Genomic DNA, 20,174 nt, shown 5'->3' with positions numbered 1-20,174 from the left:
TGCCGCACCAAAAATATTCTCGTCGCTTTATAATATTAATATTGAGCCACTGTACTCACATGGACTGATTTAAATGTTTTTACTACATTAATGGATCTTGAGAGAGGAAATGTCCTTGCTCCCTATGAAGGCATCACTGAGCCATCGGATTTCAACTAAAATATCTTAATTTGTGTACCGAAGGTCGTACGGGTGTAGAACGATATGAGGGTGAGTAATAAATTACATTATTTTCATTTTTGGGTGAACTAACCCTTTAATAAAATAAACTACTACTACCACTATTATTATTATTATTATTATTATTATTATTATTATTATGGTTGTATATACTGTGCCTTTATAATAAAAAAAATTACGATACTGACGATTAAAAAAAGTGACGATAGTCATAGTGAAACTGACGTCATCTCTAATCGTGGTACACGCATTTAGCAGTTAGCTCGTTAGCAGTTAAAAATAATGATATGATAGATACAGTACACTGCTGCACAGATTATCTATCCTGAGAACAGAAATCCTGTCCGGGTTTTCCCGCCGCCTCACGCCGACGTCCATTAAATATCCTGAAGTTGACTGGAGAGTGTAGGTCGAGCCTGGCAGAGGGCTGCCGTCAATGGATTGACATAAGAAGGATTTGCCTTTTATCAGGTGCTTTAGTCTCTGTGGCAGCATGTCAGTGTCACAGTTCACAGTTATATTGTGAAGACGTTATTCACTCGTGCCTAGGGAAGATTCATCGAGGAGAAATGCTGAAGGATCGGTCGTGTCGTACAGGCGGGGAATATTATTAGCCCTTCAGACAGTGCATCTGTCTCTCCGGTATGTAAAGTATTTCAACTCCCTTCAAAGTGTTAATAACAATACAGCAGCCCACGGATTAAAGCCCTCTTGTTTTATTATTTGGTTCGTATCACATTTAAAAGTTTGTAGAGCAGTTTATAGAAACTGAAACAAACTGCTGTTAGAGATAAGCGTGTGAGAGCGTTGAAAGCGATTAGTCAGCCACAACGGGCGTCTCAAAACCTAGTTAGTTCCCTACTTAGACAGCATTTTTTGGAATCGTAAGCGCGTGACTCGCATTTCTGTACGCGTCTGTGAGTGACACACAAAATGCTGTCGATATTCCTTCAGCCAGTGTGAAAACCTGTGTGAGTGTCTTTAGATCCACTTGTCAGAACTAACACACCTCACACTTGCCTAATTTTTGTTTACGTTGTAAAGTTACTCATGACAGGTGGCGAAACACTTGATTCACTTGAGGGAGACTCCGAGTTGACACATGAAAACAAACAATAAACGTGTAGGTTCGTAAATCCTTTCCAAAAAGTATTGTACATGATTACCATATTCATATACTATGATATTTAAAGGGATAGTTCACCCAAAATTGAAAATTATCCCATAGTTTATTCAGCCTCAAGCCATCCTAGGTGTATATGATTTTCTTCTTTCAGCTAAACACAATTGGAGTTATATTAAAAAATATCCTGGCTCTTCCAAGCTTTATAATGGGAGTGAATGGCACTCAAGATTTTGAAGCCCAAAAAAACACATCCATCCATCATAAAATATCTCCACATGGTTCCAGGGGGTTAATACAGGCCTTCTGAAGCGAAGCAATGGGTTTTTGCAAGAAAAATATCCATATTTAAAACTTTATAAACTGTAATCTTTAGGTGCGTCCCAATTTGCGTACTTATGCACTATTCTGTGATGTTTTTAAGTGTAAATAGTGCAAGTAGTGCGCTCACACTGAAAATTCCCCAAAAAAAAATAGAAAAAGTGCACTTTAAATACCCGGATGATGCACCAAATTAACGGAAAAAACGAAGTGTGGAATGTTGGACACTTCATGCACTCAACTGTCGTAGCTTTAATTACATAGTTGATGTATCAGACTTCGATGTTAAATGACAAAATAACCTTATACAATTCACTCACTACATGGATGAGTACATAGTGCATAAGTACATAGTGTATAAGTGCATAGTGCGTCATTTGGGACGCAACTTTTGGCTTCCGGCAATGGCCGTATGCGAGTCTGGTTCCGGCGGAAGAGTGACCTTTGACCCGATGCATTGCATATGGACGAACGCGGAAATGCAGAGGATAGAGCAAAACCAAACACTGGTCATGAGTTAGAAGTCTAAAAAAATTTAAAGAGAAATGACGGATGATTCGATATAAGAGAAGAGGACCTTGAGAGGCGTCGAAGCTTACGCTACTCCTACATCCTACTTCGGGTCAGAGGTCACTCTTCCAGCGGAATTAGACTAAAGTACGGCCGTTACCGGAAGTTTTAAATATGGATATTTTTCTTACAAAATTACATCACTTCAGAAGGCCTTTAATCAGCCCCTGAAGCCATATGGATTTATGATGGATGGATGTGCTTTTTTGGGATTCAAAATCTTGGGTACCATTCACTCCCATTATAAAGCTTGGAAGAGCCAGGATATTTTTTAATATAACTCCAATTGTGTTTGGCTGAAAGAAGAAAGTCATATACAGCTAGGATGGCTTGAGGGTGAGTAAATTATGGGATAATATTCATTTTTGGGTGGACTAAACCTTTAAGGTACTATTATGGTAAAAAAAACAAAAAAAAAAAACTTGCCAATGTCCGAAAGCTATTGGTACTGTTTAATAACCATGTAATACTATGGTATTTTTTGCTAAGCATCATAATTTGTCTTATTAGCAATACAATCGTAAAAGTTTTTATGAGCTTAATACATTGTTCTTAAAGGCTGCATATCTCCTTTAGTATACCAACATTACATTTCATAGTATCCTCTATTCTTTTTTTTTTTTCTGAAATATATTTATATATAGCCTACTTTATTTACACTGCAAATATATGGTAGAAACTCTGCAGAGTTTGGACTCTAGTGAGAATATTCCCTAATATAGCATAGTAATATAGAATATACTTTGCACCTGCACAGACTGTTATCAAATTATTTCATACTTCAGACACCTATCTGTTAGGTGGCCTATTTATTGTATCTTTCATGTTGCACTTTATTAGCTTGAAGTTAATGACCCAATTTAATGGCTTGACAAGCACAGAGTTCTTTACTGTGCTAATGTATTTATTTGGAACTTATTAATGGGATCCTCCTTTTTTAAATAGCCAGAAGACTTTATTTGACATCACAGCCATAATTTCCTACTTGCTAGGCTGTGCAGGTGTTATCATGGGGAGAGGCATTCTCATTCAATAGAGCATTTGATTGGACAGAAATCTGTGTAGTGCAGAATGTGTCATCAGGTGCATCTCAATCAGCTCCCTAGGTAGTGAATCAGTGTGTTGTGTACACGATTTAGGGCACTGGCAAGGACCCTGGCCAGTTATCAGACACTGATAACTCTATTTCCGACATGACAAAAGAGTCGCATTGTAAAACGTCACCACATTTCAGCCGTAAATTAATAATAAATGTTAGCTAGATTATGTTCACTACCGTTGAGCATTTATGCTGAAATATACTTAAATAATGGTGTGTCTTTTTAAAACTTCTGTTGTGCGTCATGATGTGTATTGAGTTGGCTCGTGCAATTTATATTTCACACTTCAAAAATATGATGCAATTTCTGTTAAGGGAACGACTTTGTTAAAGAATAAAGATTCTTTGATCAGTGCCCTGACTATAATAAACTAGGGAACTGATTGCGACACACCCATCAAAATTTTGTTTCATTTTTCCAAAAGAGAAAGTCTGTCAATTTTAAATGTGTACGGAGGAGTTAACCAGCATATAGATGGCTTCAGAGCCCACATATATGCACTACAAGCCACAATCCAACGATTTCAAGATTTCAATCATTATGAAAGTAATCAGAGTCTACATGCTACAGAATTCAAAAATGACTTGTCCTTTCCACAGGTAGCCATACATCCATATGCCAAGAGTGGAAAAATGTCAGTGTGATCTTACTTGAAACAGGGAACATTACCTGAAAGATCTGAAAAGTACTGTTGCCCAGAGTCATCTTCATACTGTTTTCCATGCCGGCTATCCTGAACTCCTCCTCCCTCACCCTCACTTACTTCAGCTATGCCTCATATTCCCAAAGCACCCAAGAAGTCATCTCGTGCATCCAAAAAGCGAAATGTTAGGAGGGTGAAAGCTTCCACGACTAGGAGGCAAACGGTCAACTCTCTCAAAGCCAGTGGTGTCATCAAGAAGGCCATAGACAAGAAACAAGCAGTCAGGGGGGCCCAACGGACTGTTGTCAGCAAGCCCAGCAAGAAGACAGTCAAGAATGTTCATGTTGTTAAAGGATCCAGGCACACGCGTGGTTCTTTGAAACAAAATGGCTTGTTGTCAAAACTTAATGGGAAAGGGAAGTCACCTAGGAATAGTGTCTCGTGTCCGAGTGTCCTGCAGGATGTTGAGTCCTACAGGAAGGTGGTTACAAGAAGAAAGGGAGATCAGGAGAACAGGGAACAGGATATTGATACTAAAAGGTCAGAAGTTCATGATCCTACTGGTGATGGACAACAAAAGGGTGCTGTAATTCCCACTGGAGAGGGACAGAGCATTAACCGCTCAGAGGAAACTGCGGAGGAGCACAGAGAGACTGTTGTTCACGACACTGACAAGGCAGAGGAGGAGAAGGTAAAAGCAAACACAGAAACTGTACAAAACGAAATTTGTCCTGCTACTAACGAGCAGCCAAACACAGCGCTTGTTGAGCAGCATGACCCTCTGAGGCACGACCCCGTCAATAACGTGGACTTTGCCTACAACAATAATACCTCAGGCCCAACGACTCCCTCCCCTTCACAGTCAGATAAGTATGCTTTAGGTCAGGTTGAGGAGGTTCAACAGATGGACCTTCCCGACAGTTCTTTTCAAACCACTCCAGAAAACTCTACGGAAGCAGGTGAGACTGTAGCCTCCCAAGTGTGTCAGTCCTCCAATGAATCACCAGCACTTGAAAACTTTGCAAATTCTCCCCAGAAGGAGAAAAGTGAGTTTCAGAGCACTGCAGACGTGGAGACCAAAGATGAAATTGACGATGCTGAAATGTCGATGAAGAAAGAGGGAGCGCTTTCTCTCCTCTCGCTGAGCACAACCATTTACAACAGCACTCTTTGTGAAATGGGCCATGGGCCTCAGGCGATGGCACTGCTCTCCAGTAGCACAGAAAGCACCCAGTCCTCGTTTGACAGCGAGTCAGAGTCCTTTCTGGAGCACAGGGCGTCAGGAAACCCTTCTCTCCAAGTTGAGGATATTCAGCTGCGTTTACGTCGAGTTCAAGAGAGGAGGGAGAGGAAGAAGAGAAGTCGCTGCTGCGTTTGTGTGCCTTGTCTGCGCAAGATGAACTGTGGGGAATGCAGGAGTTGCCTAAACCGAAAAACAGGGCATCAGATCTGTAAGCTCAGGAAGTGTATTGAGCTGAGGAAAAAGTCCCTCGTGGTCTGTACGAGAGAGGTAAGGCACCTGACTCTTCAGCTTTTTGACGTGTCTCTTGGCCTAACCCAGGGGTGTGACCAAACTCCTTTTTGGAGGGCCAATGTCCTGCAGAGTTTAGCTCTAAGGCTACATTCACACTGCAGGTAAATGTGGACCAAATCTGCCCACATGTGACACATATCTGTTTTCCCCATGACAATGTAAACAGTACAAACCACATGGAATCTGATCCTTTCAATCCTGATTTGTGCCACTTCCATATGTGGTACTAAATTCAATACAGATCAGATATTTTCAGACAGTTGCGAAAGGTAGTTAGTAGAAGGACAGTGATGTGTCAGAACTCATAAGTATTACAGAGACCGCTCTATAATACAAGCAAAACATGAGGGCTTGTATTATTCAAAGCTCTCACATCATTGTCTTTAATTTCCATATTGCCTGCACATAATTTCGCTAGCTTCCGTGGCAGATCACACTACAAATAAATGTGTAATCGCTTACTTTAATGCCCTCCATGTTTAATTCTGTATGACAACACTGTGTGTGTTGCCAAGTCCGCCATTTTCCCGCAGAATTGGGTTACCTTTTCACTGTTGCCACGGGTTGTTTTGCAACTCCGTGGGTTGAAGTTACCACACCAATATGATATTTAACCCCCTGGAACGCCCCTGAAACCCCCTGTTTGGCACATACAGGTCAGTTCAGAACCATGGAGGTACATAAGTTCACACTGGAAATCGGAATTCAGCATTAAAGCTTGTAGTGCGAACGTAGCCTCAACACACCTGCCTGGAAGTTTCTAGTTTCAAGTATGCCTAGTAAGACCTTGATTAGCTGGTTCAGGTGTGTTGAAATTACATAACTAAATGCTGCAAGACAGTGGCCCTCCTGGAGCAGCACTGGACACCCCTGTCCTAACCTCAACATTGTTGAATTTAAGTCAAGGCAACGGATGCTCAGTGCAACATTTAATCTTAGAGTTACTTTCAAAAGTCAATCAATTAAAGGGGTCATATCATAAAAAAACAAAAAAAATTCCTTGATCATTTAGATAATTTGAAAAATTATTTTATTTAGAATTAATTTGGAACATTTTGTGATGTCACACAGATTAATACATCAGTTTACACATCAATAATGTCTAAGGGATGATGCAAAACTTCTACCAAATCACAGAGGTAATAAGGAGAATGCATTAAAAGTTGTGAAACTTTCCACTATGCATATCCTTCCCAAAGATCCCAAAGTTAAACTAAAGACTAAAGTTCATTTTGAAGGTCCCTGATTATTTAAACCACTCCAAGACTTTGCCGCATGGATTGTCTGGTGACCCTGTCACTACTTTCACATAGTAGCAGGATTACAGTTGTCAGTCTTGTTTGGAGTGCTAAATATGGTTCTGTTTAAATGTGGTTTGGTTAAGAAGATTGACAGTTGCATTATTTAACTGAATGACTCCCTTATATTTTCAGGGCTCACAATCAAATTTTGAGCGAGTCTTTGCAAAAAAGCTGTTATTGGAGGATGGGGCTGTTAAAAATTATATTTGACATGACCGCAAACCCACAAGCCGATATGCTAGCAAACGGCAGAGAAAGCAGACATGCATGCAAATGCAGCAACAAAAAAAATAGGTCCCATTTCATATTAAGTGGCCTTAACTACTATGTACTTGCATCAAAAAATAAGTACAATGTTCATATTGAGGTGGAATACGGGTAAGGTTAGGGACAGCTTTGGTGGGTTTAAGGGTGGGTTAAGGTGTAAGGGATGAGTCAACAGTGTAATTATAAATGTAATTACATAAATTAATTACAAATGTAATTACATGCAGGTGTTTTTAAAATATAAGTACAATGTAAAAACATGTATGTACACAATAAGTGCATTGTATCAAATGATTAATTTAAATGTAAGTACATAGTAGTTAAGGCCACTTAATATAAAGTGGGAGCAAAAATTATGTTTGCCTGTATTGTCCACCATATTTGTCAGTACGGACATACGCCATTTTCTGTGAATGTGTGAGACTTCTGATTCATTAGCTGCAATGGGTAAATAACCAGAGAAATAAGTGCAGTAAACATACAAATAGCAGCACCCGCTCTTATGTTAAAAATAAGGTGGAAAAATGTATCAGGGCCTTGCATAAGAAAACATGACCCATTTAACATTGGTTAATGACACTACTAGGCTGGAGAGATTTTAATAAAGACATTAGCTATGTTTTCATTCAAAGTTGTGAATTTAACTTATGCGCCAAATGGGAATATCGCATAAAACATTTGCGAATAAAGCAGCATTTCCATCCATCGTAGAATCTTTACCTCTATTCCTCAGCTGTGCAGCATATACCTGACCTGACTTCCAAGTTGCTCTTTACAGAAATGAAGTTTTATTTACGGCTGGGAGATCACTCCTCACAACAGAACAGAAAGGCACATACACATTTAAACCTTACAGTTGAGCAAAAATGTCACTCAAGTCTTTTCAGTGTGGTTTGTTCTGGTGATTGGTTTATAATGATCTGAGCTAATCAAGTGACTGTTAGTTCTACTGTTTTAAGTAAGTTTACATGATCTTTGACTTTAGCATCCTTAGTCTGCATCTTCTGTACATTTCTAAAATCAGCACATAAAACATTTCCATCACAATACACATCAAGGAATTTATTTGGTTAAATGTGTTTCCATCATAGTTTATGCGCATGTTTTCTTCGAATTTTCTTAGAATCTATGCGTATCTTGGCGTTTCTATCCAGCAATTTTTTTATATGATATCACAAATTGCACATGAACATATGTGGATGGAAACACAGCTAATGAAACAGATTTTGTTGTCTCAATTTTACTTACTGATCATACTTTGACTTAATATTATTACTGTCTTCTGACTGCATTGGCTCAAGAAAATATGACAAAAAATAAATGAGCACTGTTTTCAAGCAAAACCCATCACATGATTCGCCATGAGCATTGCACGTGGCCTATGTGTCTATTATGTGTGTGCATATTTGTCTATGAGAGAGAGAATGAATGGCACTCTATATATGTTAAGTCTCCATGTGCGTGTTGTACCCTTATCTGTGTTTGACGAGTCACACAGGCAATTCAGTAGTTTGACAGTTTGGATGTTTGTCTTATTCATTTTTGATTTAGGCAATGAGAATTGTTTTCACTAAGTCATTGTGTTGATTAAGACTTCATTCCTGGCATTTTTTAATTATAACTATTTATTTAGTTATAAAACATGCTGGCAACATACTAAAAGATGTGAACAACATGCTAAATCATGCTAGCAACGTGATAAAACTTGCTACCAATGTGATAAACATGATAGCAATATGTTTAAATCATGCTAGAAATGAGTTAATTAAAGCTAACAATGTGCACAAACATGTTAAAACATGCTATCAAAATGCTAAAACATATTAGCAACATGCTAAAACATACTGGCAATGTGCTAAAACATATTAGCAACATGCTAAAACATACTAGCAATGTGCTTAAACATGCTAGAAACATGTTAGTTTTTTGGGAAGACATGCTAGCAACATGTTAAAAAGGCTTGCTGCATGCTAATTCATGCTAGCAATGAATTAAAACATGCAAAATGTAAAATAATGTTAGACAGATGTTAAGACATGTTAACAACATGATAAATCATGGTAGGAAGCTTCTAAAACTTTCAAACAGGTTTTGTCAAGCCAACATAAATGTTTGTCCCAATGTACTTTATTTTCTAGTTGCTGTTGAAAACAGTATTGCTGTTTGTGATTTAGCTCTAATTATCCAACTTTATAAAGTGGTGTTTTAAGACCCTTTGCCAATAAGGAACTGTGAGAATATATATAACTGCCCATACTTTTGTGTGCGTTCCTGTAAACGTTAGAGCATTGATCTGGGGTTCCCAGGGAATGCATGACATAATGAAATGTATGGCTTGAATCCAGTGCAGGTCAATTTTGATAACAGTCTCTGCCAAATGCGAAATGACATTGTAACTAATCACAACATTTTGCCATTTATGCACGTAGTTGCTAGCTTTGTTCAGTCTGAAATGTTTTGAACTTGGAAAAAAGTCACACAATTGTTTTCACTCTCACCCAATTATATAATCGTTGCTGTCAATTGTGAGTGTTTGGGTCTGTTCTCTAATATCTATCTGTTAGTAGTTGTCTGTCAGGGACAGGGATGATGACGGGATTACACCAGATTGAGGTCTGTAAACATATCCGTCATTTCCCTAAAATTTAGGCCAGCGTTCAGCCAGGGTCACATCTGCCATAGTTACGTAGTCAGACTTTAGTCAGCTTGTCATCAGTGTCTGGATGCAAGAGAGTGGTTTGTGGGCTAAATATCTATTACGCTTGGGATTGTGTGTCTTTATCTTTAAAGGGTTGATGGGAAAGGCCATCTGTAATTATGTAATTAACTACATAAGCAGGGTTGTTGTGTGTGCATCCATCTGCCAATGGGTGTCACATGATAGGTAAAGTGGAAATAAGTGCAAGAGGAAATGTAGATGCTTATGAAATATTCACTTCAGGGATATAATTCACTCTCTGTTCGATGTATGATAAACAACAATTAGTATTTTAGTTACATAAACACTACCGTTCAAAATTCTGAAGCAGCACAACTGTTTTCAACATCGATGGTAATAAAAAATATTTCTTGAGCAGCAAATCAGCATATTAAAATGATTTCCAAAGGATCATGTGGTATTGAAGACTAGAGTAATGATGCTGAAAATTCAGCTTTGCCATCACAGGAATAAATTACATTTTCAAATCAAGAGGAAAACATTAATATAATTTTATTAATATTTCACAAAATTATTGTTTTACTTTATTTTGAATTAAATAAATGTAGCCTTGGTGAGCAAAACCAAGAGACTTCTTTCAAGAACATTAAAATATCATACCCATCCCAAACTTGTAGCATATACAGTACTACAAGGATTCAGCTAAATTGCTTATTTATTATATATTAAATTAATATTTTGAACTAGAATTGTCACCAATAAAGTATAATTTTTCATCTAATATAAGTTTTCTTTTTCTAAAATCAGTCATATTTTGGACTCCAAAAGAAATTTCAGAATAGTTCAGTTTAAGGTTTGTTACATTTTATATTGTTACATTCCCTCTTGAACAGTTTAAATCCAGTCTGTTTGGGTGTATTAGGAATTAGGAAAGAGGCTTTCCAGACAAGAAGATCAGGATCAGCCTGCATCCACACCTACTATCAGGTCAAAAGTTAACAAACATGTAACACTGGTGCTGCCAAACTGGATCCGATGATCCTGATAGTTGGTGTGGGTAAGACTTACATGTGCTCTGACTTGTAAACAAGAAGTTTATCTATTGCAACAATAATTACTTCAAGAAATCAACATGCTGGGTAATTTGAGATCCAGTATGAGAGATCAGGTGCTACTTTTGCGTAATCCTCTTTGTGTTTTTGCTACGTCTTTCTTTAATTAAAATTATTGAACAAAATGACCCCTGGGCTAGAAGCGATCACATACCACATCTCACAGCCTGTGCTGCAACATGTCTCCTTCATCACTGTAGAATAGTCATAACAATCATAAGTGATGTGTGTTTTGTTTACTTTTCAGACTGTAGCTTTTTCTGAGGGTTAAACTATGCAGGGTTTGTCATGTCTGTTCATTTTACCATCAGCAGGCCTTTTGTGATCATGTTTGTTCCATTCCTAATTATAAGACATTAATACAAAAAAAAATAATAATAATCTGCTGGGTGTGCACATCTGCCAACCAGCTGTGACACTTCCAACTACACTGACATCCCATGAGCTATCGGTTCAAAATGTTTCACCTATGATTGCATGTTCGTTTTTTGGAATGCTTCAGAGATGGAGCTACTGCCGTGTGCTTGTGAATGGCAAGGGGGCTGCTTGGCTTGGCACAGACGAGGAAGAGGGAAATCAGGGGAAAACAAAGTAAGAGGGCTGTTGGTTCAGTTAGGTCTGGTTTTAATCTCGTCTGACAGCACACTGAGGCCAAGCAGGATGCTGAGGTAACGCTTCAGAATACAGTGGCTTCAGTTTTTGTCACACGTCCTGATTTGCTCTCAAGAAGTGTTTTGACCACATCAGAAGTTCAGGTATTACTAAACACTGATCGGGTCATGGGTCATGATCATGGGTTTTTCTGTAGCTGGAGGATTTGTGTCTCCAGTCCCAAAGGTAGATACAGCAGCCCATCCTCCCCTGGGTTCTGCTTTGTTTTACAGGCAAACAATATATATTTCCCTGAATGGGAAAACTGCAGTTTCTCAGAAAACCATGATGGCTTTCTCTTCTCCAGGAAGTGTTTATTTGGATTGAGTATGCTTATCAAGATGGTAACCTCAAGTTGTATTTTTTTTTTTTTTTTTTTTTTTTTACTGTGGCCTACAACAAATGTTTTATATTGCTAGTTTTGTTCACAGATGATTTGCATTGAACACCGGATGTTCTTTACTAATTCCATGTGCTATAATGTCCTGATCCAATTGGCTATGCAAAGAATAGATTACTTTGACATCTGTGTAACTATAAATTCTCCTTGTATTTGTATTGTTGGCTTCTTGTCAAATCCTCCAGACATTGAGAAGCAAGGGTATAGCAAATATTATAACTGACCCCCACCCCACATCATAACATGCCGTGTTACTTTTAGAATTGACCAAATTTGACTTCCTCATTTTTTGAGACATAATCGTTCTATTTTAAGAGGTTTATTTTTCTTGGCTGCATTGGGATGGAAAAGAAATGCCTTGAAATGATGACTTTTAAAATTATCAGTAGACTCTGCCAAGCGATTGCTTTGGCTGTGAGATGAATGAACACGCAAGGGATAAATGATAGCACTCATCCCCCTTACAGCAAATCCGTTATTAATTATTAATATTCATGACCCCAGCCGTGCATGGCAGTTGTGTGTGCTGAACTGTTAATAGGAAGCACACTTCAAACTTTTTTTTTTTTTTTTTTGATAGCTTCCTCTGCTGAAAAGGGATCAGTATCCCTTAACATTGGTAAATAACATGTTATAGAACAATACCTGTAAGTATCCATCTTATGTCAAATCCAATCTCAGAATGTTTACTCATACATTGTAGTTCTCTGATAAGAACTTGGAGTCAGTGACTTCCTACTAATAACATCGTTTCAGGTAGGGTTGTCAGAAGAACGACTTCGGTACCAAGTCAGTACTGAATTAATTAAAAAAAAAATGTGATGATGCTAGCATTTCCAACTAGCATTTTGAGGGCTGTTGAGCAGATTCTTAAACACTTCTGATTGGCCATTATGTTCACAAACTCAACAGATATGTCTGTTATTGGCTGCTATGATCAGCGCTTCAAAAAAAAAAGGACATCTTTGATGCTCTTCAACGAGCTCTTCCACAGATACACACAGGAGTGTTTTAAAGCAGGCATCTATCAGTGGATCCATCTATCAGCGGATACAGTGGATAGACGCCTACTTTCAAACACTCCCAGTAAGGCAGAGTGGCTGATGACCAGTATAAAGCCGATATACAAATATATGTATGTATGTGTATAAAATATATAATATATTTTTACTGAAATATTAAATAAAAAATAACTTAAATACATCTGCCACTTCCCAACTTAAATTATATTGTAGTATTTTTTTTTCCAAGTACATAAATTAAAAACATACTATATGGATGGAAATGAAGTAGACTTTTTCTGATTCTCCTTTGTTTTATATTTAAAGAATTTAATTTTACCGTTTTGATTTCCATTTTTCTCGTGTGCTTATCATTTATATTAGCTACTCACTATCACAGAGCTTTAGTTCATCCAGTTTCCAAACTCTCTGAATTCATGTAATTTACATATATAAAAAAGTAGTCATTCACTATATCATACTCGTTCTGTTGCCTGACAAAAAAAAAAAAAAAAAAAAAAAAAAAAAAATATATATATATATATATATATATATATATATATATATATATATATATATATATATATAATGAAATGAGAGCAGCTTTATTTGATATTCGGCTATATTATGTTATATTGTATTAAACTGTATTAAACACATTAGGAAGGCAGAATGCAACCGATTTGATGACATTACAAATATGCTAATTGACGCATGACGTCATATAGCGACATTTAGCGAATTTTTGGGCAGGCTTTAGCTACTTTCCTTTGAAAATAGTTGGCAACACTGACTGCAAAAGAGAACTCAAATCGGTACTCAAATGCTGTGTGAGAAGTCACTTTTGTGCAAATACTGAATTGACTTCTCTTTCACCTCTTCTTTCACTTGAATGGACAAATTCACACAAAATTATGTCATAATGCCCTTCTTTGAGAGTATCCTTGTGCACACTGTCAGTTATGTCTTAAGTGAACATAAACAGTTAAAAATTATAAATAAAATGCATGTCACACTATATTCGATACGTGCATAAGGCCTTAAAGTGACAGCAGCCTAATATTCCTGCTGCAGTCTGTATAATGTTAATCAAAGAACAAAGAAACATATCACTCAACTGCTCTTAACTGAATGTTTTTGTGACTTTTAATAAGGATTAATCTATATTTATTTAATTTATACAGTGAAGACTATCCAGTGTTATTTTACATTTGATTACTTTATTCAATTTATTCAAATTCTGTACCTAAATCTTACTGTTAGACCAACCTAAAAATCCTGAAAAGCACTGCTTATTTCATTGTTATGTTTGTTCTATTGTATTTATTGCTCATAATTTGATTATTTGTTCTTATTTTATTACTGACTGTTTACTTGTCTTTAATAATATTTGAAATTGATATTACTTAGGCTAGTAGTCTTTGCCGTGGTATCAAAATTGGAACTGAGAATTGTGAAATTAAATTTTGTGTCATAACCTTATTTATTAAGGTTGCATGGGTCTAACATAAAGAAAACAATAATTGTTTTAAATTGCTTATTATTATTATTATTATTTATAATTATTATTATTTCTTTTTTTGTGGTGGGGCCATTGAAACTTTTTGCAGGGCAAGTCAAAATTTGAACCACTGGCCCAACCGGGCCTTAGCGTTTAACCCTTCACTGTAAAACGATCAACCACTAGTGTCACAGTAAGCCAGCAGTTGCATGTGACTAAACCTCTTTTCATATTCAACACTCAGACAAAATGTTTCCTTCCTCACATACGTTACTTTGAGAATAAATGGAACTTCCATTTACTCTCTTATATATTAAGTAATGGTTAAACACAGTACTGCATTAGTCTGAAGTGATGTACCACAGAAATCTTGGCTGTGTGTGGAGCAAAGTCAATTCAAACTGATCTACATAATGGAAATTCAAAAACCACAATCAACACAGAAGATCAAGGAAAATGACTGGACTGCTCTCAGTGGGCTGAATCTGTCCAGACTGTCCACTTCAGTTGTGTTGCGCTGTGAGACAGGTTAGCAAAAGGTATAAAACTAATCTCAATTTTGTTCTGAAGCTACTACACTGCTCAAGGAAACATCACTGAAGACAAAAGCTAGTAAATATTGTAGTACTGTAGTATTGTAGTACAAACCACGTTCATTTAAATTTTTGAACCAAGTTTTCAATGTGATTTATTAGCTTAGGCTAATTAATTAGCTTGTTATCAGCAAGTTCCCTGTAGAATACAGGGTTTGCAAACAGGAAATTACATTAAACAATTTTTTAAAGGAATTTACAGTGCCAGGGACTCTAATTAAGGACCAAATTCTGCCTTAATCAAGGGCTCTCTTGTTGGTGCAAGAATGCAAGTTGATGGCCTGAATATAATGTGTTCGGCAATTTGGCAATTTTTTGAGTCCTGTTATTATTCGTACTAGTGCATCTTTTGTTTTTCTATGATATGTCTTTCATTGCTTTTCCAGAGCCCTTGCCAAATACTACTCGATTAGCCAAAGAACTAAGCTGATATGGTTGCCATGATATCAGCTTGTATCACCTTGACATCTAATGCCAAAGTCAAGAGCATCTGGCCTCTGATGTTCTCACTGAGCATCTGGTTCATGATGTGTCAGGAAAGGTTACTTTTTCAACATTTGATCTTAAATCTTCCAAATTTCCAATCACAGTAATATCTATAAAGACTTTGAGCAATTAAAACATGATCAGAGGTGCACACACATTTTATGTTTTAACAGCCTCTTAAATGTTCAGATATAAGTATACCTATGTCTATAATAATAACAATAAATAAATAAATTTATATATATATATATATATATATATATATATATATATATATATATATATATATATATATATATATATATATAAAGATATATATATATAAAGATATATATATAAGACATATTTTAGCTATGTCTCATCATGATCTCCCCAGCTTGGGCTTCAAAACTCCTGGCTTTGACACTTTGTGTTTATCATTATGAAAAAACAAAACCAAACATGTCAAATAAACTGACTGTAACATAGTCAATGCAGGGAAGAGGAGAGGCTGGATCCTAATGCAAGCTGTATTTTAATAAAACAAGGCAAAACATATGCTACATCCTCGCAGAGACAATGACCAATAGATCTTTATCACAGCAGAATAGATTACCAGAAGTGCTCGTCAAAGCAGTGCATTCTTCCGGTTATGAATATTTTCAATGTGATGTTAACACCTAGTTCAATAAACGCCTCTTAAAATAAGCATCCGCTGTGTACAGAATATATCTAAGAAAGCCGTGGCTTGTAAACATGATTATTTCACCACACGGTGTCAGTGCTCGTCTGAACTAGTAACGGCAACGCTGCAGTGTGTGAGAGACTTGATGAATGAGATCAGAATTAACATATTCATTTGAATTAAATATTTTAGTCATTATGCTGCATCATTTTTCATTGAAAATCATTTCACTGTATGCAATTCACAACATTTGTCAAAATTCATAATTAATATTCAAAGCAGTCGCGCTGTCAATGCATTTCTAATTACTAAACACATCATTAAATGTCTTTAAGGCAGTTAAGGCGCATTCATTCATCTTTTTAAATACAACTCTTATGAAAACTAACCATAAATTCATTTAAATATGTAAATTCAACAGGTATGAAATACGATCAGTAAGAGAAAAACACTGTTAATAAATAGACGAGCACTGGACTGCCGCAGGTTAGTTGGATAATACATTTATTTATTATTCAGAATGCACATTTAAGGGAAATATATTTATAGGAACATTTCAGCAGGTTGAAGATATAAGATGTAAAGTCCTCAGTTTGGAAATGCATAGGTCTCAAAAAAATACATGCTGTGTATTATTTTTTTTTAAAGAATTATCTTCATCCTTACCGGAAATAGGAAGTGTGATAAAGGTCTGTTGAAAAACACAGCTTATATAGGCCGGGTTAACAATGTAATGATGCACAGGTGGATGTAATCATTGACTTTGAGTCCAGGCAAAGGATTATGGGGGAGGAAGTCCATGACTGAGTGGCAGTGGTCTGGGGTGGAGTGCCATCTGGTGACTATCAAGGGCACTCCAGCTGGTGATCGTGACACTGACACATTGATTATCAAAAATGCTTCTATCTTTTTATTAGTTTTATGTTTTATCGCTATGGAGAGAATACCTAACCAACATACTGAATGTTTTATCTCTGTATGACTAGTACTTATTCAGTCAATAAACTACATCAGAATAAAATACCAATCACTTATACTCATGCCTCAGGATATTATTCCTAGGGCCATTTCTGACCATTTTGGTGCCCTATAGGTGAGATCCCTACTGGCGCCCCCTTACTTCATCGGCTCTCTGGCTTTCTAGTTTTTGGAGGCTTTAAAGGGGCTCTATGTAAGATTCTTACTTTAATAAAGCATAAAAATACCCCAATATGTTTGCAGATATTTAGGAAACATGCCAAGTTCACCTACTTGTTTCTCAGAAAAACAATGCTAAAGCCAGATGTTCTACTTTGAAAATGTGCGTTCCTTGTCGGAATGTCTGTTTTTGTTTTGGTCTGTGCGAAACCTCGTGCTGCAGTTTATCCAATAGTATTTCAACATCACAGGTTGCCAGTTGGTGGAAAACACCACGTATTACAACCACGGAAACCAGCAAACGATCAGGCAATAACCATAGGGCAATAACGTCAGCTGCGCGTTCTCGCTCTCTTCTCTGTCACAGTGAAGTGACACACACCCGCGCGGGCGCCTTCCCTCTCTCTCGTCTCATTCGTCTCAAGTAGTGCTTGTATTGCGCATAATTTTAGTAATTCCCGCAGGTTTCATGGTCACACCAAAAGTGCGCGCACCACTAAGCGGTGGAGCGGGCAAGCCACCAACAGAGACAGAAGTCAACCAGAGTTACAAGTACCAAAATGAGTGGCTTACTGAGCTTAAACTGTCAAATACATACAAAAGTATGTCAAAACCAGCGGCACAGGCAATCTTGGCGAGTACACAGATAAGCACAGTCAGTTTTGAATCGTTAAATAGCTAAGAAAGTGAACTCATGTTGTGTGTAACCGTTGAACACCGTTCATAGACTATTAAAGGGACAGCAGTCCAATATTCCTGCTGCTGTCTCTCATGTTAATCAAAGAACAAAAGACAAAATAAAAATCAATTTCAGCTCTTGACTGAATACGTTGTATAACTTTAATGGTAAGAATTGTTTGCAATAAAGACTACAGAAATTAAGGTAACCAATGCAAAATAACATAATGTGTTATTTTACATTTGATTAATTTCTGTAGTATTTCTTACCTGAATAAAAACCCAGAAAAACTTCAAAAACTAGAGCCCCTTTAATGCAATTCAAGATGGCATACTTGCTGCCATTCTGGTCCATGCATACAGTAAATGATTAAGCCTTGAGTTGGCAATTTCCCTCTTTTAATCTCCATTCCAGATGCAGCTGCATGTCAAAATAAATTAAACTAAATTAAATTAGAGTAAAAGAAACTAAGTGGTGAGTCATTGATATACCAGTTGAGGCCTGCTAACATAACCAACATAACTATTGTGAATTCATTTGGCTGTCATTCTTTCCGTTTCAGTGTTTGATTTAACTCTATTTAGGTGACCTTTTTGAAATCAAGAAATTTAAACTTAAATTCAGCAAGTAAATTGGTCTCTTCCCAGCATTCGTTAAATTACCACATAAATTAAAACTGTGATGAAGTCGCCAATGTACTAGCATTAATGCAAATTCATTTTAATAATGTTTAATTGAATTAATAATATTATGGCCTTTTTAATTGCTATGTACTTAGTGAGTATAGAATGCAACAGCGGACACAGATGTGTGTTTTGAAACGTGGCTCATGCAGTCAGATTCTAGAGCTGTTATTATAAAAAACTATTGAGAATAAGGTAGGATGATGTTAATATTGTGTTCATGTATTTAAATCTCCAGTGAAAAGTTTGAGAGATTTTCCTGGAGCTTGTGGGCAGGGTCTGTAATGATGTGCCTGTGTAGGATTGGCAGGAGTTAGTGTGAGTGTTTGTGAGCCAGGCGAGTGAGTATAGCTGGTAGGAGGCTGAAGTGTAAGAAAGTGAGCAAACGAATCGTGAAATATCAGTATGAGTGAATGCCTCTGCATCAGCCCTCTCTCTGACCAGTGTGTATCATCAGTATCATCTCTGATCTTCATCAACACCTTGTATTGCTGCCATCAGACTCTTAAACAACAGAAATCATGCCCAGAACATCATCTGACACAATCAGCCACCTCTGTGCACATAGTGATGCATCATGACACAGTAAAAGGCTTTTTACTTTATTTTATTTGGGCCACGGACATCTGATTGCACCTGCATCTGTACAGTTTTTGGAAGTGAAAAAGTACAATTCATCTTAGAATTTAAAGTCAAAAACCATAAATCGACATTCCCTGAATTCTCTGTGGCAGCTCACTTTTTATTTTTTTTTTTCAATGTAATAACCGTTTCTTCTTAGTTTTTTTTTTTTTTTTCTTATGTTGTTAAATGAATGTTTATTGCATTATTGTAGTGTTGAGTGTTACCATGATTGCTTTTTGTATTTGTATTAGGCTTAAAATCTGCACCTTCTATATATTAGTATTTACTGCAGCTTGTGGAAAAGCTATGTAATGCACAACTTTGAGTCATCATGTGGCTTTCTCTTTACCATCTGTGTTATTATAGTGGTTATAAGGTAAAAAAAAATAAAATAAAATAGCAGAATTTAGTAAGCTTGTTCAAGTCCAAACTTAACAGCATTCAGCATGTCTCATCTTAAAATATCTCATCACATACAAGCAAACCTAAGATTAATGTCAGTACTGAAAATGGGAAGTCTTAAACTGTTTTACACTACCACATTAGTTGCCATGGAGGAGTATGGTAGTACTGGAAAATTTCTCTACAGTCCTCACGACTTTACAGTTGAATAGTGATTTAAATTTCAATGTCAGCCCTCTGAGGAAGCGAATGGACTGAATCATGCAGTTTCTTTTGAGGAGTCCCAGGTGTTCTTTGACTATTCACTCAAGCTAATCCTTCCCTAAGAGGTTTTAGTTTGTGATATGAATCATCATACGGTATGATTCATACCTTAAAATAAAGTCATGACACAAGCACAATGATGGTGATCAGGCAACTGCCCTTGTGTTATATTTGTAATTACAGAAGCCAAGTCCATCTGTTGAATTGTCCTTGCTGGGCTTTGTCGGGTCTCCCTTTGTTTTTTCCCTTGTTATCTGTGGGCATGGCAAACCACCAGTT

The 20,174-nt window shown here is 36.8% G+C and overlaps 1 protein-coding gene across 3 annotated transcripts in view; it reads left to right on the top strand.

Annotated features, from left to right (window-relative positions):
- Positions 1–20,174, top strand: part of tet1 (tet methylcytosine dioxygenase 1) — a 55,172-nt gene that overhangs the window by 1,653 nt on the left and 33,345 nt on the right. For 2 of the 3 annotated variants that reach the window (XM_067385851.1, XM_067385849.1), the window contains exons 1-2: positions 268–822; positions 3,894–5,447. In XM_067385851.1, coding sequence (XP_067241952.1) covers positions 4,065–5,447 — 1,383 coding nt within the window. In that variant the 5' untranslated portion in view covers positions 268–822; positions 3,894–4,064. Of the gene's footprint in view, positions 1–267; positions 823–3,893; positions 5,448–20,174 lie in introns of those variants that run through there. The other variant, XM_067385850.1, reaches the window with a different exon arrangement.

The sequence above is a fragment of the Chanodichthys erythropterus genome, chromosome 5, assembly GCF_024489055.1.
Source record: "Chanodichthys erythropterus isolate Z2021 chromosome 5, ASM2448905v1, whole genome shotgun sequence".
Classification (NCBI taxonomy): Eukaryota; Metazoa; Chordata; class Actinopteri; order Cypriniformes; family Xenocyprididae; genus Chanodichthys; species Chanodichthys erythropterus.
This window is presented reverse-complemented; position numbering and strand designations above follow the sequence as displayed.